Source organism: Podarcis liolepis (assembly GCF_965112155.1).
Source record: "Podarcis liolepis genome assembly, chromosome: 10".
In the NCBI taxonomy this organism is placed as follows: Eukaryota; Metazoa; Chordata; class Lepidosauria; order Squamata; family Lacertidae; genus Podarcis; species Podarcis liolepis.
In genome coordinates, this window is record NC_139562.1 from 70,776,708 (window position 1) to 70,802,419 (window position 25,712).

Genomic DNA, 25,712 nt, shown 5'->3' on the forward strand with positions numbered 1-25,712 from the left:
TGAAAGGTCCAAGGAAAGGAAAGAGTGCTCATTGTCAGTTTAAATAAGCTCAAGAATCAACAGCTTCCCCTCAGGTTTGTCCCTATGGATCAAACTTTATACAACTGAGAAATCATCTCGGTACCACCGGGGCTCCATGTCCAGTGCAACCGAACTGGTTGCGCTCCCCCCAAATCCACCTCTGTCGTGGGGAAGTTGTCTAAGCCTCAAAGGATCAGATTAAAGTGTTCTATCATCCGTGTGGGAGGGGTAATTAAGATTTATCCAAAGTAGATAACATTCTTCAGCACTTCTTTGCTGAAGCCAATGGATTATCCCTGGCCCTCATCAAAAGAAGAGGGAGGCATCAGAAGATCTCCATGTAACTGAGCTAAGAAGCCCAACTTTCCAAAGACAGTTGCACATGTGGTTGAAAAACCATCAGTCAGATTTTGGGGAACTTCAAAAAAATGCACAAAGCAAAAATGTACAAAACCTATTAGACTTTTTGTTATTTTGTGTACCATGGTTTTATTTTATTGTTTAAGCACAAAATCTCCACCATTTTTTTCTTAATAGAATTTTTGTATGTTCTTTGCAGCAGGTGTTGAAAACTGTTAGGTGCCTAAACTGTACACATGGTAAATATTATGGTTAGATACTATAATATTAGTTTAATAAAAGTTACTCTATTGGGTGTCATTGTTTGACTCCTGTCTTGATCTACTGTTAACTTCATCTTTTGTGTTTTTCTCATGAAAAGATACTGCCTGTTCATATTTCTTCAAGCTCTAGGCTACATGCTAATCTGTATATGTACTGTAAGAATGCAACCTTGTGCCCATTTATCTGGGATTAAGCCCCACTGTGGCCGCTGGCACATGCTGACAGCTTCTAGCAGCCACAGGTGAGAGCTCAGTTGTCAGTGGTGGGGATCAAAGGTGGACAGACTATCCCAGAAGGAGCATGACATGCCCCCCACCAAATGTACCACCCTTCCCCTAACACCCCATAAATATTTGCCACCCACTCCAAAAATATTTGCAGGTCCTTTCAAGCTCCCTCCCTCCCAACCCCAACTCCTCAAATTGCCCGAAAATGTTCAGTGAGTGCATCTTTTGAAGGACATGAAATTTCTGAATAGCTCTCACACCCAATAGGAAGACCTTGAATGGCCCTAGTTACCCAGGGTAACCTTATTTTGGAAGCCATACAATAGGATGAGACTGAAGCTCATGGAGTTTTGAACTTTCCCAAACTAGTTTGGCACATCTTTCATTATAAAGTTCACGGCCTTCCAGAAATAATATCGTGTCTGAAATGCAGCAGCCCAGTATCATTTTGCAGCTCTCCTGCCACCTGTAAATGTCGGGTGAGCTTGGAAAACTGAAGGAGTTAGAGGCAACTCAGTGTGAATCTGCCAATAGATCTGGCAGCTGAAACAGATCTAGGCTAAAGGTCACAACCTACATTTGTGATCAGTGTGGAGTAGACAAAAAGTTGTCACTAGCCCATTCTGGTTGCCTGATGCCACAGCACAGAAGAAGCAATGCATGACTCAGATCACCTCAGCCATCCTTTGAAAGTCTGAATTTTGCAATGCAATTCTCCAACCAAATACTGCTGTACAAAAATGCATATACTAGGCTAAGTTTTACATTAAAATGTTTATGTTTTAAAGTATTTTTATTGTTTTATTGCTTGCTGTTTGCTACCTTGAGCTTTGGGAGGAAGAGCAGGATATGCATTTAATAAATTCTATTACCGCTGCTATTACTAATGATAATAATAAAATAATATATTTGTGAAAATAACATAGGAAAATGCTTATTGGGGGAAATGTCTTGCAAAAATGTGTGTATTAGGGGAAATTTCATACACAAATGTGTATATTTGGATAAAGGTACACTAAAATGCTCCAATGACTTTGGGGAAATCAATGACCTGTTACATGTATGCCTAATGGGTCCAAGATGTGGAGGAACTAAAGTTGGTTGCAGGTGGTTGGACTACATTACCCTAGGAGGTCCCTTCCAACTCTAAAGTTCTATGATCCTCAGTATCAACCATCTTGGGCCCTATGGTCAGCAGGGAAGGTCTTGTCAATGGTGTTGCTGCTGGGGGTTCTTCAGCTGGTGCTCAACTGTGATGGGGCCTTCATGTGGTGCTTTCCTGCTTGTGGAAGGCATTCCCTAGGGATGTGTATCTGTATCCGTTCTTCTTAACATTTCAGAGGAATTTAAAATAATTCCTGATCACTTAGGCATTTGATGGCTGAAAGAGACTGTTCCTAGAAACCTTGAGATTTTTAGCTTTGAGGATAGGTGGCTTTTGCTAAAAGTTTTCAATGTGCGGGGTTTTAAAAATTGTACTGGTTTGCTATTTTGTTGTTTACACGCATAAATCATAGCCCAGCCAAGTCGATGTGGCTGTAAGATTAACAGAGAAGAGGAGGAGGAGGAAGAGGAGAGATGCCATGATCAGAGGATCTGATCACATCTTGCAGAAATGTACGATGCAGGACAGAGAAGCCTTAATCTGTAAAATTCAGGGTGAATCACCAGCCTCTCTTAATATGAACCCAGCAAAGCCTTCCATATATGGCTGCATACAAGGACAGGCCCACTGAAGCCACAAGACAAGAACGTTCCTTTCAAAGAGCTTCCCTTAGGCTCTAAACTGCTTGAAATGTTTGGCAACATGCACACATTAAAGCTGCCACATGAAGCTTACGTTTACAAGTGCACCGTAGGGCTTGGCGACCTTGACAGACCACACGGTTCAAATTTCCATGCATCAATGGTTCTTGAATGATTCCCCAACCCCAAAGGGGCAGACAACAAATAAGCTTTCTTTCTCAACACAAGGTCTCCCTATATTCTATAAATACTTTTGCTTCCTGTATTGCATTTCACTGTATTCCGCAAATTAAAATAACCAGCACATTGGGCTAATGTTACAAAAGGGGTGATTCCCCCCCCTCCACCCGTCCCTTTGTCATCTACGTGCTGCACTTTTTACAGTTCTCTCTCACTCCTTCCAGTGACCAGGGGCTTGTCCACACTTCAAGCAGTTTCCCACTTGACCTGCACTTTCTAGGCATGGATCCAAGTGGTTTCCCCCTTGACCTGCTCCTTCCCCAAGGAAACCTCACTCTTAGGTGCTAAATTGGAGCAAACATCAACCCAGAGAAAACCTGAATTGACATTTTCTCCGAATGAGCTCTATAGAACACTTTTCCCCAAGAGAAAGCAACAGGACAAGAGGAAGTGAGGCTGAACCCTAGGAATGCAACAAATACACACAACCACCAAGGATAAAATGCATATCCACAGCTACAGAGTTCAGATCTCTTAAAAGTACTGTATTTTCTGGCATATAAGACTACTTTTTAACCCAGGAAAATCTTCTCAAAAGTTGGGGGTCGTCTTATACGCCGGCTACAGCAGCAGCTCCTGCAGCAACTCCCCACCAAAGGATAAAACAACAGCAAATTAAATCAGAGGACACCAAGCTCTCTAGATGAAGCAGAAATACACTTGAAAATTAGCCCTAGAAGCCCCCGGCCACTGGAAAGTGGAGCGGATTTCCGAGCTGGACTGGAGACTGGTTTTTTAAATTTTTATTTGGTGTGCATTGGAAGAGGGGTAGTCTTATATGGCGGGTATATCCCAAACTCTATATTTTAACTGGAAAAGTTGGAGGGTCGTCTTATACGCCCAGTCGTCTTATACGCCGGAAAATACGGTAATAATAACCCAACTAGTGTCTTCTTGTACAGGATGTTTCACTTTTAAGTCAATTGCACAGAACAACACAGGAATAGTCAGGTGTTTGGGATACAGCTCAGCAGATACCTGTCTATTTCAGAAAAATCATTTGCTGTTCAGATGATGAACAGCAAATGATGTGGATTTAAGCTAATCATTGCTTGAATAATTTCCCATCTTGAAGCAACTACTGGACAATCCGAGTGAAAACAACCATGCTATTTTCAGAGGCAAGAAAACAGTTCTCTCCATTCATTGTCTCCATGCTGCCCCTGACTTTGTAATTGTTTATTATGATTTCTCACTGTTACCGCAATCATCACCCCCCTCAACCTCACAGAGAGTCTGAAGAACAGAAGCTGAGCAAGAGAATGGAGGCCAGCAAATATGCAGTCCTGTTCTCAGACACTAATGGATGTCTGGCAGTTGTTAAGTAAAGCCAGAGTCTTCCTTTTGTGTTGTCTCTTTCTTTCCTAACACATTTCAAGGACACAGGTTCTGCCCTGACAAGTGTGGGTAAGCATCTGATCATCTTCCAAAAACTTTCCGGCAGAGTCTAAACAAATTTGCAATGTTACCACCCTTCCTTTTCAACCCTGCTCTCCTCTGTTTCCCTTGCCTTCTGTTCCCAGGGACATACCTAATGAAGAAGATTGTTCTCCGGGCATACAGCACATCCATCAAAAGAGGACAGGAACTATTTGCTAATTGGCAAACATGCTCTCATTGCCAGTGCATATAAGCATCTGGCTGGTCACTGTAAACCAGAGTGCTGGACCAGGTGGGCCCAATCTAGCAGGGCTTTTCTTAATGTTCTTTTAAAATACTAGTTTATTTTAGGGCGACCTTGTACATTCCTTATCTAATTTTTAATGCCTACACTTAAACCCTTATGAAGACCATGTAAAGATAAATAAAGTCTGCTAACATCTGCCTCATTTCAGGTTCTATGCACAGTTTGAAAGCTAGAAGGCTGGATCCTGATCAAGTCAGATGCCCTAAGGTTCTATGGAAATCCATGGCCCCAGTGCTCAAAGTTGGGGGGAGACTGGAGAGATGTCATCCCACTTCTTTTCGGGTGGAACTAATTGAGTGTGACGGCCTAACTATCTCATCTTCTGTATTTCTCCCACTTTCTTCAAAGCCATCCCACTTTGGGCACTGAGTGGGTCTTTAGCCAGGAAATGGAAGCTAAGCATGTCTAACTCAATAGGTCATCCAACCCATAGTCTCTTCTTTCGTCTCTGCTTCTCCATTTTCTGAACCACTACCTCACACGAACAAGAAGACAGGAACAAGAAGGCATGGCAGCTGGGAAAACAAGATGACTCTGAACTAGGGGACCCCAAGTTAATTCATGAAAGAAGATAAATGGTTGGGCTTGGGCTGGTGTTGAGAAATACTTTTTCCAGTGTAAACTCGGGTAACAATTCAGCCTTCAGGTTCATCATTTCTTCTGGGTGTACCATTTAAATATTGCATCTCATTAATATGATATCATTCCTAGTTCTTTTCTTTTTTTAATGCTCATTTTCTCTCTCTCTCTCTTTCTCTCTCTCTCTCACACACCCAAGTACCTCCAGCTTCACTGGAATTTATTACACTAGGTAACACCTGCTAGGAGCCTTCTATCACAAAGCTTTCAAAGGCAGATGGGAGCACCATGCTAATACCCTTCAATGACTCTGGGATTTAAACCTACATCCTCAGGATTAAGTAAGATCAACTGGAAATGAATAACTCTTTATTGCAAATAGCCCTACGTAATTCACCATATGGAGAATGAACCTTCTTCGAAAGGGGGATTCTACATCAATCCATCATTTCAGACAACACTTTCACACCCTCTTTGTATAGATTTAGTTGGGGCTTCTTCTTTTTCTCTCTCTCTCCCGCCTTCCCAGTTTTATCATCCTCATATGTTGTGATGAAACATTCCCTTCTTTAACCCAGTCAGTAACAAAGCTGTAATTAAATTTCAGTGCCAGCTCCAGTTTATGGGGATCCTTGGGCAAATTAGCCTAGAAAGTCCCCCTCACTGACTAGCTGCTCTCTGTGTGCATATCCACAACTGAAAGGGGAAAGGGGACATAATAGGCGGCTACTGCCCAGGCATTTCCTAAACCACAAAAGCCCCATATACAGGTCAGATTAGCAGAAACATTTGTTTGTTGCACACATTAGTCACTCAGTTAATGCAACATGCTCTGCCATGAAGAACAAGTAAAAATTATTTTTAAAAAAGAAAAGAAAATTGACCAAACACACAGAAAGAGAGCCAAATATCACAGCACCTCAAACAACGCAAGCACAAATAACAGGCATCCTTTTGGTATCACTGTTATGGGGAACTGTAAAGACAAGGACCCAAGGTGTCATGGGTTTTCCCTTTTTCTGCCCATGAAGAAAGTTATTTATTTATGTATGCATTTGTTTATTTATTTACTTACTTATTTATTTACTTACCCTTCTGTGGAAGAGCCCAGAGTGATAAATGCATCTCAAATATGAACAAGTGCTGGTCCCTACCAATATGACGTTATCGTTGCTTTTATGATTTTTTAAAAAAATCTTCTGCAGGGGGTGTGGAATTATTTCTCTTGATTCCAATGCCTTACGTAAGTATTGATCCGCTTTCAAATAATGGCTGGACCACGTCTGGAGAGCAGACAGTAATAGGGGCTTGGGTGGGACCACCACCACCATTAGTGTTTGGGATAGAAGTGATAGTGGGATGGTACAAACTATACCTTTAAAGCACATTCAAAATACTTCCCCCCCCATGAATTCTTTGAGAGAAAGAACATCTTTTGAATATGATTTAAAGGTGCAGTGTGGATACAACCTAAAGGGCAGCTCAGTAACAGATTTAACCCTGGATGCGTAGGCAGACCTGGAATGAGTAGATGAAAAGGTAGGATTACTCTCTCCCAATTGGACCCACACTGACATCCACTGGACTAGAAGAAACCTCTGGCACACCTTACATTGCCCAGAGTGCATTTGTATTCTAATTAGAAATTGCAAAGTTAAATGCTGTCTCCAGTTATTGTTGAGCGGGAGATAAGACTCCACCATTCAACTTGATCTTGTAGTTACTGTCACTTCTCTGTGTTGTCATATGCTAGCCTGTTCATCAGTAAACAGCCGTCTGTTCTATGCTTACAAAATGAGTAGTTTAATAGTGTAACTCTATAATTACTAATTACTATCCTAAGCAACTTCCTGGGTTGCTTGTGCAGGTTGGATAGGCACTAAAGTTATTGCAGGGTTTTGTTCCAGATAAGCATATTTGAGATAAGTCACTTGGTTGTCAGACATCCATATTTCTGTTTCAGTTCTCCTGCCTCTTTCAAACGGTCAGCCTTGAGGACCTGAGCCCAGTTTGCTCAGATCCAGCCCTAGCAAATATGCTGCACTGGGGCCCAATTCCTGTACATACATATTGCAGACATATGTTAGCCGTGTGTGCAGCATTCCTGCTATATAGTCACACATTGTTAAGTGCCGTTGATTGAAGTGGAAATCTAGTCAAATCAGATATAGCTGGAAGGCAAATGTCTAAAGCTTTAAGTGCAAATGTTTATTGTAAAAATGTGAGCTAACTGAAGAGCATGTCTTGACGCTGAATGGGGATGAAAGCATGTAGAACATAAACTGCACAATACAGCTACAATGGGGTGTGCTACAGAGGGTGGCCTTTCAGTGCCATTTAATCCCTCAAAATTTAGCTTGCAATGCATTCAGTTTTTCTGTCAACAAGATCACCAAAATAGCAAAGATAAAATCCCCTCTCTTCCATTTGAATGAGACAGCTATCGTTGGCGACAGAACGATTTCGTCTAGCTTTATGTCACTCACGGCACAAACCATCTTGGACAGCAATCTTTGTCAGGATGGAATTGTGTTAGGAAAAGAAATGGACACATGGGGCATTTCCCCCTCTTTGGGCTGAAAGCACCACACTGTCTTGTAAAATAAACAGAATTGGCTCTTGACAATGTGCAATATGCCAAATGCTGGATTTCCTAGTGGAAAGAAAGATCCTTTCTCTAACACACAAACAGCTGCCCTTAAGTAGTTAGGAGAAAAGGCTATTGTGAACACAAAACTCAGGGTGGATCTAGATTAATTCCAGAGAAGACAAAATACTGCCATGTTGTAGGAACCTCTCCAAACACTGGCTAGGACTGCCAGCTCTTGAAATAAAAAATCTGGTCACCTTGGTGGGGTCTGGAAGCATAGCCCATTGCAGAGGTAGCCAATGTGTCATCCTCAGGCATGTAACATAGGGGGGCGGGGGGGCCATAGCCCCAGGCACATGACTTTGAGGGGGTATAAACTAGGCGCTGCCATGCAGGGAACCCTATCCTGCCCTGCCTACTGCCAGGGGCCTTTGGGCCCTGTCCTCGTCTTGCCGCCACATCCCCGGCTCCAATGGTTGTCTGGCCAGAGTTGGGGGCATGCTCCTGCCAAGGGCCGTGTCAGGCATGGGGCACAGTGTGGCCCTGTGAACCCTCCGTGCCCCGCACCTCCCCAGCAGCATCGGCATGAAGGCTGGGCTGGCGCAGCAAGTTCTGTTCACCCTCCACACCCTGCCCTCGCTCCTGCTCAGTGCTGGCCAAGCAAACAATGCTACTGGTTGCCTCCGTATGTTGTTGGAATCCAACTCCCATCAGCCCCAGTCAGCATGATCCATGGGGAGGGATGGTGGGAGTTGTAGTCCAGAAACATCTAGAAGTCACCACATTGGCTATCCCTGGTCCAGTGCAAAAGCTGCCCCATTCACCTATGGACAGTGTAGCCAACATACCATGCCAAGTGGAGCTACAGCAGAAACTCAAAGAAGGTCGTTCTCTCCATATTGTGGAATGACCTCCCTTTAGAGATACAACGGGAACCTACAGTACAGTTCTTCCAGTTGGTAAAATGTTATTTATTCATGTGGACATGCCACCAACTTGACTGAACTCCAGATATTCCGCTGTATGCTTTATCGTTCTTTTATTGCATTGGTTTTATTTTATAAAATGCCTTTTTTAATTTTTTACAGTTAATGATGGCATATAAATTATATTCAATCAAATAAATGAATGCAAATAGAGTTATTACTGACTGTTCCCTGCTGAGAGAATATTCTGTGTTAAACCTGGTTTGGCCTTTTCTGGTCCATCTAAGAAAGATTTTGCTATGTTCAAAATTAGAGTATGTCATGTAGCTCAAAAATAATCATCAGGCCAACTTTTTTCTGAGCCGCCTACAAATTAAAGCCCATAAGACGCAATCTACAAAAGTAAGGGGAAATCCCAACACAGTATCTCGTGTGAAGGGAGTATGAGCATCTCAAATTGACCTTTCATGGCAGTGACTGACATTTTGGGCATGTATAATACTTGCATTATTCATATGGTCATCCTTGACCCCAACACTGCCTGTTGCTTAATGCCATGCATATATAATGCAAAGTTTATGGGAGTCAAATCAGTATCTTCACACGCGACAAAACCAAGATTTCTACTGAGCAATTCTATGTGACCACATAGACAACCTGCCATTTCAATATGCAATGATGATAAACTCACAAGCGTAGCAGTCACACAGCCACGACAACTTTAAGCTTGCAGAGATGTTGCAAAACTGCCATCTTAGTCCTAAGACAATTTGCACAAGGCATGTCAAGTGGGAATTGCAGCCCCTCTAAAGCTTTGCAGGAAATGTCATTCATCCTAAAAATGCTACACATTTGACTGAGGAATCTACACTGCTCCTTCCACGTGGCACTTACAATGATGGACTACCCAAACGCAACTCCTGGCTCCACCCATATTATATAATTTGTCCGTATTTCCTGGAAATTTGGACACAAACACCGTCTCCTTTTCTACCAGTTCACATCAGAAGAAAAAAGATAGTTTGCTTCAAACCCAGCTTCTTCTGTGACCTCACAGAGTGGTATTCACATAGGTTTTTCTCAGAGCAGACCCACTGAAATTAATAGATCTAACGTCATTAACACCAATGGCTTAACTAACTACCACCCACTAGGACTAGGTGGTCTTAGGCAACCTGCTTCTCCATTTGCAATATGGATAATATAATACTGACTTACTTAGAGAGTTGCTGTAAGGGTTGCAAGGATGACACATTCGCACTTTGCACACCTGAAAGCACTATATCAGTACTAACTATCATCATTCACACAAAGCCAAGGATAGACATGCAGCCTTACTTCTCCACCCCTTCAACTTTTCAGTCCCCTAAACTGAAAATTGCCCTATGACCATAGTACCCCATGACCAGAGTCCCCCCGCCTCAACCTTGTGAATTCTAAGTGTGCAAGCCATAAGACTGGAGAAATAAAGCCTCATGCTGCAAATCTCATCACCATGGATCTCATCTGTGTGGGCTTTAGCTAGGGGTCTAGATGTGCTCTGATAAGAAGCTGAGTTACCCACACCCTGAACTCAGTCATCCCAAGATAGGAGCTGTGGGCACAGCTTTGCCATCCACCTCCCATTGAAAACAACAGGGGAGAAATTGCACACATCAGTGCCTGATGTAAAGTTATGCTGTTCTTGGAAGAGTGTTGCCAAAATGAGAGGGCTTAGGCTATGCCATAACTATGCCATGCTCACATCCCAATCTGCTCTGCAAGTATAACTTCTCCAGTGGAGCATGCATGCAGCCATACTGTGGGAGTTCTGCCAGCTGAGCATCATTCCACTGATGTGACTCCATCTCACAGGGGAGATCTCACCATCCCCACTGCTTCCTAAGGCTGCTCAGCCAGTATAACTGTGGTGTCAAAGCTGCCCCCTAAATGGGGCGGTCTTTCTTCTTGTATATACCATGCTGGTATCTAATACATCTCTGTCTCGATTTTCTTGCAATATGGGACAATGATAGAGAATTTAGGTTGGACTCGCATGCCTTCATGTCCCCAGGGCACCCATCCCAGTAGCTCCAGAAGTTTCAGAGGAGATGCAGCTCAAACAGTCACACTGGGGCCCATAGAATGAGATGGAACAGAGGCACTTTTCACAGTTGATCACAACGTTATGGTGCATGATTAGCACTTCATAAAGCACATAAAGTGTCTTATTGTGCATGATCTGGAAATGCTCTCCATCACTAAATCCAGACACATACCCTGAATTAAAAGACAATAAAGACTAACTAAGGGATGCCTTTAGTCTTAGCAGTAGGTTGCATGCATTACAGAAATGGTGCATTGGAAGCAATTAGAATGAATTCTTGCTAGTGGCAGGAAGCGGGTTTATAACAGAATCAGCTTAAGAAATTCCAGCTGTGTTCGCATTAAACACACCCTCAAAAGATCTAAACCCAGGATCAAGTTTTCCATGCCAACTAAGCCTTTATCAGGCCTCTGAAAGTGACTTTTTGAAGGAACGCCAGCCATGAAAACAACTTAATTGGTTCATATGAATAAAGGCGGCAAATGCCACTTTCCGCAATGACAGTGCTGGCATTGTTTCCTGCTGACTTGACATTTTGATTTCCAAGAATGCCGTGCATCTGTACAAACTCCAAAAGACCATTCCCTTTACTGAAATGAGGACCAATGGGTTAAGTTGGGATGATGACAACAGGATGATGAAAAGGCTTTTTATACCACTACATGGTCAGAAAGTATCAGATTTGGACAGGGGCAAGAAATCTAAAATCCCACAGGTAACGGCTACTTGCATAATCAGCATTCTGTAGAGTAGGACACAACAGATTGCATAGATGGAAACATCATGCATTAAACACTCTTTTGTGCAGTGCTTCAATCATCCCATGTGTGTACCTGGGCACAGTGGCATCATGCCTAGCCCTGACCTGGTGCCAAGCACGGAGTCCTTGGAGGATGAACCAGACACCTCACAGGTCAAGGACCTTGGAGAGAAAGGCTCCCCAAGCCCAATGCTGATGATTCCTTTGAGGAGCCCTCTGAGTTGGTACCCTAGTAAGAACCTCAGTACATTGGAGGAGTAGAAGGTGGAGCTGCCCCACAGTTCACACTTTTGGAAGCAAGACACAGCTATTCTTCAATATTCACACATCTCTGAATTTTGCAATGTTGTTCTCTGTAACAGGGAAATGCACACAGAAATGCATACATTAATGAGAATAGCACACAAACATGCATTATAAGTTAAGTTGCTTACACAAATACATATATTAGGCAAACAGATGCAGCATTGGGGTGAATGTGAAGACTGGTAAATGAAGGAGGAAGAGAAGCCCAAACTAACAGATTTTTTCCATCCAAAATAATGGAGAATACCCCAATTCAGATGGGGGAAAATTATTCCTTATTCCTACTCACAGTAACAAAGATTAGCTACTCATCCTACCCTTGAGCCAATTATTATTTCCACTGTAAGACTCCAGACTGAAGCTGTCAGAGTTCTTCCTTTTCCTCCAAGCAGGCAGGCAAATTGAAGGAGTGCCTGACCCCAGGACTTGCAGTGGGGCTTTTCACTTTTGCTGAGAGCACTTAGCCTCCTTAGCACACCCTAAACTGCTTTTGAACTTCCCATAAGTTTCAAAATCAGTTTGCCATGTGGTGTGGGATGTTGTTGGTTTAGAAAGTTAAGTAGAAAGCACAGCTGGGGTTATGGATCTAGATGCACCGTTCTCTGGATTGTGCCTGACAAGTACATTTTGCCTGGGTTTCTGGCAGCATCTGATCAGGTCCATCAGCAAGATGAAAATCATATGTTTCTTCCCTCCCCCCGCTGAAGAGGTCTGTGATGTGGTGTATCCATTGCAAGCCTAGAAGACCAGTGTTGATCTAACCACATTAAAAAGACCAGATATATATTGCTTTATAGCTAGACAATCTGATCCAACCAATCTATCAGGGTTAAACCATCGTTAAAACCACCTAACAACATGCTGGATTTAAATTTGCAAATCTCATTCCCTTGCTCATTTCAGCTGGCCCACAAGCAGAGTAGCAGCAAGATTTATGCAGATGTTCAAAGAAGGAAAATATCTGCCAAATCAAATCTCCATCTATCAGATTATTCTGCTACTTGCAAAAGCTGCTGCCATAGCAAACATTTTTCAAAAATATGAAGAATAAGGGAACATTCACCACAGAGCCATGTTCAGGGTCAGGGGGAGAGAGACAAGGAGCCGAAGAAGACCACTTCATCCACATGAAAGATGAGGTGGTTTTATTTCCATTATTCTTTTGGAAACTCCTGGAATATGAAAGTAATGAATCCACAGCCTGAAAGAAATGATTTCTCCAATAAGAGACCACAGAAAACACTGAAGAGGAGAAAATGTAGAGTTTTGAATGTTAGCATAGTGCAAGCAGTATGATGATAAAAAATAAGGCAAGTCTTTGTAGGATATATTAGGTATAGGTAAATTAGGAAAATGATGCATTTTGTTCCTTTGCCTATGGCTCAATAGCAAAAGAAGTAAAGGTAAAGGATCCCTGGACGGTTAAGTCCAGTCAAAGGCAACTATGGGGTGCAGGACTCATCTCTCCTTTGATGCTAGCAGCTCAGTCTACTTGAGGTGGCCCAATGGAACTCCTATATGCTGTTCTTCCAGCTGTCAATCTTCTGCACAGCCTGAGTTATCCATGCCTTGCCACTTAAGAATATAAAAGGAGCCCTGTGGGATCAGAACAAAGGCCCATCGAGTGCAACATCTGGTTTCCCACAATGGCCTTTGAGAGATGCTTATGGGAAACCCACAAAGGTAATATGAGGCCAATAGTCCTTTCTCAGTGATGATTTTTTTTAATCGAGTGGTTTCAATCATGTTCACATGAAACTCCTGTTTTGAAAGGTAGTCCAGTCCCATTTAAAGATAAGGAACTCTAAGAATGATGAACATAAACAGTTAGCACCTGGGCAGCAGACTAAGCAGGTATGGAGATCACCTGGTTACAGTCTTCCCTGGTATGGTGAGATGCATTGTATTTCTACTTAAAGGAAACAAACTAAAGGGGTTTTTAAATAGATTTTTTTTTAAACTGAAGTGTCATACTCCCCTTCCAACTCCTTTCCATTTCAAAAGAAGCTTGCCTTAGAATTTGAGGGAAAAGGGAGCTGCTGTTTCAGAAACACAAGCTAAAGGTCCCTGGAGCAAAGCACAGTAGCACTGGTCTTTGGATCCTGGCCTACAAGTGTATAATGTTGGATATGCAGAAGAAGGGATTCTTATATAGGAAATTCATGGGGGGACCACAGATCCCCCTTCCTGCATTACATGAATCTACCCTCCATTATGCATATGATCAGCCCTAACTGGATCAGTATAACCATGGCTTGGATCCAAAAGGGACCTGCATGAGCAAAAGGCTCTTCTGTTAGTAGAAGAGACAGTCCCAGTTTTCTGCCTACCCCAAGAAGACATTTGAATGAGCACTTATACAACACCAATAGCGATGCCTTTTGAGTATTCGTTCAGGATGCCATAGTTTAAAAATCATAATTAAGTGACTGCTCTGAAAGACTTTTTTTCCAAAACTCCTGCAATAATAAATTACATTGTTTACTTGTATTTGTCAACAAAAAAATTGGAAAACGTAATCAATTTGCAGACTTATGGCACCCGCTGTAATTACAGGTAACACACAGTTCAAACCACTCTGCAGGGAATATAATACTCTCTCAGCGCTGGGCATTTCAAGTCATTAAAGATGTCTCCTACTGGAAGGTTGTACTTGGCCTGTGGTCTGATCTTTACTGCAAGATGGTCTGATCAGCAAGGGAAAGGGAAGGTCTTCAGTTCAGTTTGCATTTTCACATGAAACTACCTAATCTGCACTGCCTGAGCCAATAAGTGAACTGAAACACAGAGATAGCTCAAAAATTGCACTTTTCCAGATTTTGTGATCCAGTTCTTCAACCAAAAACATACACCACCTTCACATTAGTGGAAATAATGTACCAAACAAATTTATATTGGGGGGAATTGCTTGCAAAAATGCTTGTGTTAGTTCAAAAATGCATATACAGTGGTACCTCGGATTACATACGCTTCAGGTTATATACTCCGCTAACACAGAAATAGTACCTTGGGTTAAGAACTTTGCTTCAGGATAAGAACAGAAATCGGGCTCCGGTGACACGGCGGCAGCAGGAGGCCCCATTAGCTAAAGTGGTCTTCAGGTTAAGAACAGTTTCAGGTTAAGAACGGACCTCTGGAACGAATTAAGTACTTAACCCGAGGTGCCACTGTATTAGAATTCTGCACAAAAATGCATACGGGTTTTTTATTTTGTAAAGAAAAATGCAGATTGATGAACTAGGTGAACTGGACTTAAAAGTTGGAAAAATGAGAAAGCAACATTGGCGGATTTTTCCACCCCCAGTACTGGCTTACAATGCCAGCTCAACAGGAATGTGTTATTTGTCACATAGAGCTGTGTGTTTGTCCCTGGGATATACACAACGGCTTCTGTGGAAGTTGTCAAAATAAGCTCTGAGCTCTTCCAGCATGTAGACTTTTGTGCCCAGAATGTCACCGTGAACACATCCTGCTGTGGGGCATTTATTACCAATGTTCAGTGTAGTCAGAGTGTTTGGATATTAGGAACGCCTCTGACCTTTGCCTTTCTCCTTTAGAAGGGAAAGAGAAAGAACTATTTACTCGAGTCAGCATGGCTTTTCGCTGCAAGGCCCAGAGCCCCAGACAGGGGGGCAATGAAGAATTCAGAAAAGTAACCAAGGTATTTGTTTCATCAATAATTAGGGCTTTCTTCACATTAGTCTTCTGGTCAGGCTCAGGAATGCCATGGAAACTCTAAATTTTCTGGAACTAAATCTTAAGTTTTCCCTGAGAAAAATGACACACGCACATACACACTCTTTCACTTACAATATCTGGGTACCAGTTACAGGTAGGTAGCCGTGTTGGTCTGCCATAGTCAAAATAAAAAAATTCCTTCCAGTAGCACCTTGAAGACCAACTAAGTTAGTTCTTGGTATGAGCTTTCGTGTGCATGCACACTTCTTCAGATACATCTGAAGAAGTGTATCTGAAGAAGTGTATCTGAAGAAGTGTGCATGCACACGAAAGCTCATACCAAGAACTAACTTAGTTGGTCTTTAAGGTGCTACTGGAAGGTTTTTTTTTATTTTGAATATCAGGGTAGGTACTCAGGAACATAAAGCTGCAATCTAACCAACTCCAGTGGGTTCTCCCAACTCTATGGGTCTTCAGAAGGAATTCTTAAGGGCGTATTGGTGCAAGGGGAGAGGGGCACCAAATAATGTTGAAAATGTTCTTCTGTTTTATTTATAACCCCTATCCATGATGCCAGAAATTAGATCCCTGAGGCTCCTTGAGCAACAGCAAGATTGTAGTTGTAAATCTGGAACCAGCACACATTACATCAGATATGGGGGAACTGGGGACCTCCAATTGTGGTTGAACAAAAACTCCCAACTTCTCTTAGGACCATCAGCCATGCTGGATGCCCTTCAGCCCCAGCCAGGAACATCTATCAGCCACATGTGAATCACTCCACCATTCTGCGCATGAGCAACCCTAGCAGAATCAGGATGGTCACGGCTTAGATCCAGGGGCAGTCTCAGATTTCTGCTCACTCTACATTTGATTTCATGCCACATACCCCATCAAGTGCAGGGAAGTTTTGGTTTTTTGTACCCCTGGGGGTTGTGACGTTGCTATGAGAAAAATGAGCTGGAAAAGTTGTTTTTGAGTTCCTAGCCTGCAAGTGTGTACAGGCAGACCCAAGGTGGTCCCAAGCAAGTGTGCAAACACTGTGGATTTTTTTTAAAAAAAGGAATGACTTGATTTACAGGCTAATCATGCCCATTATTATCTGGATTCGGTAAGCAGAGCTACACTAAGCACAGCTACAAAACAGCAAGACAAAGGAGGAGATTCGGGGGTGGGGGGAGATTTTCTTAGAAAAGAGTTATGCGTATGGATTTTTGTACAGTCCACTGTTCTAGAAGAAGCAAAGACGAACGAGAGGGGAAATGGTTAGAACTAAATCTCCTGGCTAGAGTTTATGTGGATTCACTTGAGCCAGCAGAAAGCCACCAAGATTTTAACGGGAGAAAAATCAGATAATTCTGAATATGGACACTTCATGACACTGTGCACAGACAGTAACAAAGAACGGTTGTCTGAATACACTTTAAAGACATGTCCTCAAAATTTAGATACAATTTTAATCCAAATATAAAGCTTACTCAATAAAGCAACATGCCTCGATTTAAATGTGCTTTTAAAATGACTATGTAATTTACAATATTCCCAACAAGCCATCAAAACAAAAAGAAATGTGCATTTTTAAAAACCCTTTATTTCCTTTACAGCTCAGTATTCTGATTTCTTTTGGAAGCAACTTTAAAGGGGGGAAAAGCTTGACCACAGTCTCCCTGACCTTTTTAGCAAAGAAAAGCTTCTACTGGCTACTGGCTTGTCATCGACACAAAGTGCCCCAAATAATAAATGAATGCTTTATGAGCTGTGGGGCAACATTAGCATCACAATGCGGGATTGTTTGGGAAAGAGGTATATTACTGTTGCTCAGGGAGATAAAAGAACGTCTCTCAAGGGTGAATTAGAAAAAAGAAAAGAAATAAAGAACGATCCATGGGGGTTATATTAAATCTTTCTTTAAGATGTTGACACTTGGGAAAAGTGCTTTCCTTTGCTCAAGTGACCTTCCCTGATTTTTAATTGCTTTTAATGAAGTGAGTGGGTTGCTTGGAATTTTTTTTTTTTTAACGCTAGGTACAATCCAGCTGAAGCCAAGCTCTGTAAAGTTCTCTTGGTTTCAATTCAGAGTCAGTAGCATTTTTAAATGGTTGGATTGTCTCACTGTTTGCTTATTTGACAAGGATAATTGTATAAAAATGCTTTCATATATTTAGAGCTGACCTGGCAATCGTTAACTATTTCCTGTGCAGAACTGAGAACAAAGATAGAGCAGTAGGTGGAAAAGCTGCTCAAATCAAGATGTTGTGGATAAACACAAATGAAATGCAGGCTACGAAGCAGAGATCACGGAAAGGATGGTTTTTGAGTCCGCAAAACATTTGAGACTAGCCTGTGTTGCTGAGGAACCAATCAAAGGACCCAGGGTTCATACAACTTTTAATCCATCCATTTATTAATTTATTTGATCTAATTTCTACACTGCCCTTCATCCGAGGGTCACAGGGTGGTTTACAATATAAAGCACAAACATGCATACCATAGTAAGAAAAAAAACAGTACCCCCTTCCCCCGTTTTAAAAACCATAAGATTATTTAATTAGCCAAAGGGCTGGGAGGAGGAGAATATTTTTGCCTGGCATCTAAAGTTCTTGTGTTGCCACCGTCCAGACATGGGTGAAGCTAGGGGGGTTGGGGGACAGCTGCCCCCCCCCCTAAATCTAGTAAATAAATAAGAATACTTAACTAAAAGTAAAAATAATCAGAATATTTGAAACTGAAATGCTTGCTGCGGTCGCTTGGATGATGTTGTGGCTCATTCTAGCGATGCAACTGGCAACCCAACTGAGTGATAGAAAACTTGTTTTAGTTTAGATTATTTTAAAATAAGCTGATTTTGTAATCTGATAAAATAAACTAGTTAACCACAAGGGAAGCAAAAAGGAGAGTTTCTTAAAGAAAAGTATTGTACTGTACATTTGAGCAGCATGATATGACATTGTTCTCATAAACGCTGTTCTTACCATCTGGACAACATACATTAAAAACAGCAACTTAAATTTTTCATTTTACAGGAGACACCTGCCACTTTGTGTTCCAGAGAACACCAAACATGTTTCTTTTCGAAAGCCTTTCACAAAACTGTTAAAAGTGTCTCCCTTAACTGTTAAAAAAAGTCTCATACTCCTTTGTGAAAATGGAAAAGAAAATTGCTCTTGGATTGACATTTTCATGTACACAACTCAGATCATGTTCAAGGAAAATCTTTGAACATCGCTAATAGCTCTCCTCAATTTATGGCACAGTTAAAAGAAATCCAGCCTGTTCAAGAGAACTCCTTTTCCTACAATTCTTCCCACCTTTTTTCTTTGTCTCCTTGTGAATTATTATTTTTTGAAGGATACCTATATTAAGAGTGTTTACATCATCAATATTTCTTAAATACCAGGATGCACTGGGGCCAAATAACAAGGTGAATCAGGGTTATTTCACCCCTCTCCAAGTCAAACCAGAAAATCAGTGTCCTCACAAAGCCTCAAACTGCCATGTGATTCCGTACTCCCTACTTTTCTGTACATTTTCTCTCTGTGTTTTTTCCTATGTCTCTGCATTTCTCTCCTCTAGGTCCATGGGCTTTGCGCAAGGTGAAGTGGTGTAAATACCGTATTTTTTGCTCTATAAGGCTCACTTTTTCCCTCCTAAAAAGTAAGGGGAAATGTGTGTGCGTCTTATGGAGCGAATGCAGGCTGCGCAGCTATCCCAGAAGCCAGAACAGCAAGTGGGATCGCTGCTTTCACTGCACAGCGATCCCTCTTGCTGTTCTGGCTTCTGAGATTCAGAATATTTTTTTTCTAGTTTTCCTCCTCCAAAAACTAGGTGCGTCTTTCTTATGGCCTGGTGCGTCTTATAGAGCGAAAAATACGGTACTTGCTCTGGGTGATTTATGTTGCTGTTAAAGCAGAGCTTCATTTTCCTAAGCTCCCAGGTCCTCTGGACCCTCCTTCATCTGAGCTCCTGAGCCCTTGGCCAGTGGCTGACCTGGCCAGGTGCTGCTGCTGAACCTGCGCACCACAATTAGGATTGAAAGAAGTGTCATTGGCTACAGCAGAACACTTTTTCTCAAAGTTAGTTTCAACAGGGTGGGCGCGATACTGCCCTGACTGGGTGGGGAGTCCCAAGGTTTTCTCCAGGGCATCAGGACACAGGGCTGGTGATCCCTGAATTGCAGCTCTGCATCTGCCCAAACTGCAGCTTGAACCAGTTCAAACCATCATAGAGTGTTCTATACAATCATTTCACACTGCCTTTGTAGCTGATCCTCCACTCCTTTAAATTCTGATCACTTGGGGAAGCCTACCTTTACATATGAATGTGTTATTGCATGACGAATATGCAGTTCCAGATTTTTGTGGCTGTGATTTTTCTTCTATGATAAACAACTCTGTAGTGTGCCTAACTCTGTGGTGTGCCAAACCTTTTTCCAAAATTAAATTTCATAGATACACTAGTAGCTGGGCACCCGCACTCTACTGATACCCTATACTTGTACACAGATACAGTACAGATATGCTTAAATATGCAATGACCAGCCAAATCTCTCCCCCTCCCCACATGAGGCCTATCTGGAAATGCTGGTAACCTTGTGCATCTAGCAGAATGGACCAAGGAACTCTGCCCAGATATTTCTGTTGAGCCAACAAGATTACTAACTTGAGTTGTTAAACATGATATGCTTAAGACATAAAACTTTGCTGGTTCAGGGCAAAACACTATGCAAATATAGTTCCCAGTGGCACCTGCGCCAGTTGCCAGATGTCTTCTAAGTGTGCAGATGGGGATGAGGTGTCAGGGTTGGACAGGGGAAATTTGGAATCAAATCTCCACTCAGCCATGAAGCTCAGCGGGTTATCCTGGGTAGTCACAAACTCACATGATTGTTGCAAGGATAAAACGGGACCGACGAACAATGTAAAGCACCCCAGGCAGTCAACTGCAAAGCTAAAAATATACTAACTCGGCTAACTAACTAGCAAAACAGACACACCTTGGGTTTGGGCTGAAGCAGAGACACACCATGAACATTGGCAAGAACTGCCCTCTGGTTGCCATCACAACAATGAGTCTACACAGCTCAAACGTTATGGAAAATGTAAGAGAAGAAGCTGTCATGGTGCCTAGACTTGACACCTTCCAGGTATCCTACCTTTCGCACAGTGACCAGAACAAAAAAGAAGGAAACAAAGGGAAATTTGCTCTTTGCCCCTTGAAACTGTGCTTGCTGTTTGCATGTAATGAACGGAATTTATATAACAATATTGAGTCTGAAAGCATAGGAGTATATCAGGCTGCTTCACATATACTGAGACAGACCACAGGTCCTTCCACCTCACCACTGCCACCTTGACCAGCAGGGGTTTGTGGTGGTTTACTTAAGGACATAAGACATAGGGTCTTTCCCCACATATATTTCCCCACTCTTTACTGTTAAAGAAGCCTTTCTCTGGACTTGTTCCCTGCATAAAATAAAACCAAACAGGGTCAATTGTACACCATTGTGTGGCTGCAGCCTAATTTTGGAACCAGCTTCCCAGGATGGCCTTACAAGCCTTACAGTACCCCTCTAAGCATGTTTTTAAAAGGTAAGGTACCCCTGACCATTAGGTCCAGTCACGGACGACTCTGGGGTTGCGCGCTCATCTCGCTCTATAGGCCAAGGGAGCCGGCGTTTGTCCGCAGGCAGCTTCCGGGTCATGTGGTCAGCATGACTAAGCCGCTTCTGGTGAACCAGAGCAGCGCACGGAAACGCCGTTTACCTTCACACCAGAGCGGTACCTATTTATCTACTTGCACATTTTTACGTGCTTTCGAACTGTTAGGTGGGCAGGAGCAGGGACCGAACAACGAGAGCTCACCCCGTCGCGGGGATTCGAACTGCTGACTTTCCGATTTGCAAGCCCTAGGCTCTGTGGTTTAGACCACAGCGCCACCCATGTCCCTTCTAAGCATGTTTACTCAGAAGTAAATTCCTCTACATTCAACTTAATCTCTGGTTAAGGGCATTTAGAGTTGCAGCCTGAAGCGCAAACATAACTCCCTTTTATTTTCTTGTGCATTGCAAAACTTCAAATTCCGTGATGTAATTTTCCACTTCCGTTGTCTCAGTTACCTACAGCACATTCCTATACATGATTATGCAGAAGCAAGTCCCACCATGTTAAGTGGAACCTAAGTCCAGGTAAGTGCATAGGATTGCAGTCTTAGCTTTCTTTAGAAATCAGCTTAAATGTTTTGTGTCCCTGTTTTTAAGAGAAAGGCCATTTGCAGCATTTTATAAAGGGCATGCATGCATTAGCGGCTGAAAACACAAAAGGGTCATTTTCCCTCCGCTACATTTCAAGGTGCATTTTACATTGCTGTACACCCCATCACTCAATTACCTGATTGGTTTCCCTACACCTGCAACCCCTGTAAACTCCTATTCAACGAAGCGGTCCTCTGCACATGTGCAACGGTTGTTTCAAATGGACACACCTCAGCTTCACTGCAGCTTACATTTTTTTAACCTGATGGAAGCTGCTTTGAGGGTAAGCACATCATTCAGAAATATTTCTCAAGAAACAACAGGATACCTACGGACTGGGGCCAACGTCATTTGCACTTAGTTTCAAACACCAGCAGTGGGAGCACACGGCAGCCGGAGTAAACACTAATGTGTACACAACAAAAGGAATGAAAGGAAAAGATAAATATGCATTCCTGGGTTTCATCTAGATTTTGCTATCAGCATACAAGTCAGCTGGGGTGGCAATTTTAAGCAGAGAATAATGAAGCACAATAGCAACCTTCTAGACACTTGGGTGACTGTAGCAACAGGGGAGCAAACAGCCAGTAATTAAAATGGAATGGGGGTGGCAGAGAACCTGAATGGATTGACTGACAGAAAGCCTGATCCCATTTATTCCTCTGGTGTTTCTTTCTGTTCCGTTTATTACCTCTGGATTTTCTTTTCTTTCTTTTTTCCTTTACAAGCTGAATGACTCACACATTCATTCCACTTAACAAGTGGTTTGGATTGTATGGGCTGCTGCTACATGCGCTTGGCAGCTTGTGCTTTTAAAATTCGCCTGAATTTTGTGATCGCTGGTAATTCCTTACATGCCCCAGAAGATACACATGTAAAACAGAAAGCATATTTGCTAGCCTTACGTTTTATTCACCCTGAAATGCAGGCGTTGGCAGCAAAGTCGAGAGACACCACACACACACACTTTTTTTTTTTGCAGAAATACAGACAATTGACTACTCAAATGACACATGGGATCATCAGTCTATTGGCACACAGCCAACATGCTATTTGAGACCTTCTAAAGAGAATGTTTCAATGGTTAACACACAGCTAGACACTAATTATGCAGTTTTGCTCTGTAAGTGGGTAAGTGACAAAAATCAACAGCAGCGTTTGGAGTCTATCCAGAATGTGCAGCAACCCAGGCTCAAAGATGATGAAAGATTCAGTTTGCATCCATGCCCAACACAATGTTGATAGGAAACTTTCATATATATGTTTCCCTACTCCACATGGACATCTGGGTCAGGATGACCCTGGCTGCCCACCAATATTAACATGCATTCAGCACGCTTTGATCATACCAGTATACTCGCTCCCAAAGACACCTGATTAGCTTCAAAGTCAAGTGAATCCATGGACATAAGGACCTGCTTTAGATCAAATGGGACCAGTGGTCCATCTACCTCAGACGTCCATGGTTCACTGGTCCCAGAAAGAGCTCTTCACTGGTCTCACAAGTGGATGGCTATATTAACATTCAAACCTAACACTCCCACTTGGTTCAAGGTAAAGACACATTCCTTCCCGACAGTTCAAGATCTTTCACATTTCACATTTTGCAGTCATAAAAGTTGCCACTCTTAGGGCCACTTCAAAAATGTGCTGGGTTTTGTACACAGACAGCTTCATTTTTCTTTTCTCAAAGCGTGCAAACCACATGTTGTATACAAAGTAAGGGCAGTCAACAGCTGTTTTGAATTCTGCATTTGTCACTGCGTCCCTCCAAGGCTTTCAGCAACAAAAGACCACATGAATGGACCAAGGAACAGCATGAACAAGGAGACCAGGGGGGTGGGGGGGGGTGATGACAACAGCAAGAAAAACCCCTTCTGACATGGATAAAATATTTCCCTCTGAGCACAGGAGAGGGAGCAGCAAAAAATTGTTTTGAACCTCCCTGGGATCTTCAGATGTATGGCAGTATACAAATTTAATAAATATTAATAATATTTATTATTAAATATATGGGGGAAACTCTCAGCTCAGCTGATAAAGGAGCAGATACCCAGATGCTTAAACAGTTGAGGTGATTTTAATCTGTTTTAGTATTTTAACTTTGGTGTGTTTTTAAGTATAGTTGTACATTTTTTCTTGATTTTATCATTTTACCTTTTTGTAATCCACTTGGAGGTTGTTGTTGCTGCTGCTTTTTACAACCAAACGGTGTATAAATGTTATGAAATAAAAACAAAATGTGCAGGTGGCCCTCTTCTCCTGCCCACACAATCCAGACATGTGGTATTCGGCCAAGTGATGTTAAGTGGCACATCAGCAACATGGTGTGTGGAAATCATATTGAACAAAACGTGCAGACAAGGGGTAGTCAACATGGGGCCCTTCAGATGTTGTTGGACTCCCATCTACCCAAGCCAGCATGGCTGAAGATGGAGGATGATGGGAATTGGAGTCCAACAACATCTGGAGGCCCAGCTCCCATTTATATTCTTGGGAAGCCACTGCCAACTGCGGCTTCCTTGCATACGTGCCTTCAGTGAAGCACACAGTTAATGAAGTCTGCAAAGTTTGCAAAAATTTTCTATTAGGGATGTGCTACTCATTCAGAGGTTTTATCATCTCAGAAGCAGCTCTACTAGCCGCTTGAAATGCCTCTATGTATCTCCTCCTGAAGACATTCCCACTTCAAAAAATAAAAGGATACAGTGAATACTCAGGATTACATTTGTGCTAAAGCACCTTTAAACTTTTCAAAGTCAAAGAACATGCCACCCTTTAACCTAAATAACCAAGCATGCTTTATAAACGTTGGTAAGATCAGACCTAAGGCAGAACATTAAACTAAGCAGATCAAGCAAGGCAAGTTAGGAAGATGAAGCCATAATTTCCTTTCTTGCTTAGTTACTGGCGTAAAAGGAACGAAGACAATGTTCTACAATAACATTTGCCTAGGAATGTTTATCTGCTTTCTTACCATTGAATGTTAAGAACACCCTGGCCTGCGGCAGCGAAGATCCGTTTACAGTGCAAAAGAAAATAAACAGCCCAATCAACACTCGGAGACTTAGAAATGCCATTATCTTCAGACGCAAAATGTAATATCCAAGATATGAAACCTAAAACAAAGCAGAGGGAAAGAGAGAGAGAGAGAAAGGTCACTGGAGATTCTACACATTTTGCAAGATACAACGTCCATAGTATGCAATGTCATTGGAAAGCATGTCTGTACCATTTTCTCTAAAATGAGAAAAGCTTGGCACAGGCAGCAGCAAAACAAAAAAGCACTGGAAGTAAAAAAAGGGGGGCTGCAGTAAGGATTAGTCTCAGTTTATTTCAATAAGGATGATTCCCACCTGCTGGAAAAATAATTACGTTAAATGTCAAGGCACAGCAAATCAAGGCCAAGAGATCAGGTTTCATGAATGAAAACGTCTTGATATTTTTAGACCTGTCTTTACTGTGCTCTTTTTCAAACATATATATATATGTCTAAAGGACCTACTCTGCTTGAAGAGACCACAATAAAAACTTTGGGGTGGCGTTAGCATTCTATAAAACAAAGGACAGAAAAACGCCTCCAGGCAACGCATGCAGCCCAGTTCTGTCTGGAGAGCTGGAGCAGGATGACTAACTAAGGGCCTCCCCCATCTCGATGCTTTTGCACAGGGTACAAGTGACACCTGAGAAGGCTGGAGGCAGAATGAGAAGAGTCTTGGCTGGCAGGCTGCCTTTCACCCAGCAAAGGGGCCCTCCTTCAGGATGCTTTGCCTCCCAAAGCCTGGAACTGGCACTGAAAGTGTGCGCTCCTATAAAGCCAACAAAAGGATGAGCACAAACTTTAAGAGCAGAGAGATCATATACTCCAGGCTTGTCTCTTGAGCAATCAGACATCCACTGTGGCTTTGGCAAGATCTATTCTTGAACAGCTCAGCTAAAGACCAAATGTTGCTTCTGCATAAATAACCCCATATCAGTGAAAACTGAACAGC

General features: G+C 42.4%; 1 protein-coding gene across 2 annotated transcripts in view; it reads right to left on the reverse strand.

Moving 5' to 3' along the window:
* The window catches only part of SEMA3C (semaphorin 3C), a 132,086-nt gene that overhangs the window by 100,352 nt on the left and 6,022 nt on the right, over positions 1-25,712 (reverse strand). For both annotated transcript variants that reach the window (XR_014516740.1, XM_083464058.1), the window contains exon 2: positions 24,698-24,839. Coding sequence is in view for 1 of the 2 variants with exons in the window: in XM_083464058.1 (XP_083320184.1) it covers positions 24,698-24,800 (103 nt within the window). In the remaining variant the exon portion in view is untranslated. The remainder of the gene's footprint in view (positions 1-24,697; positions 24,840-25,712) is intronic.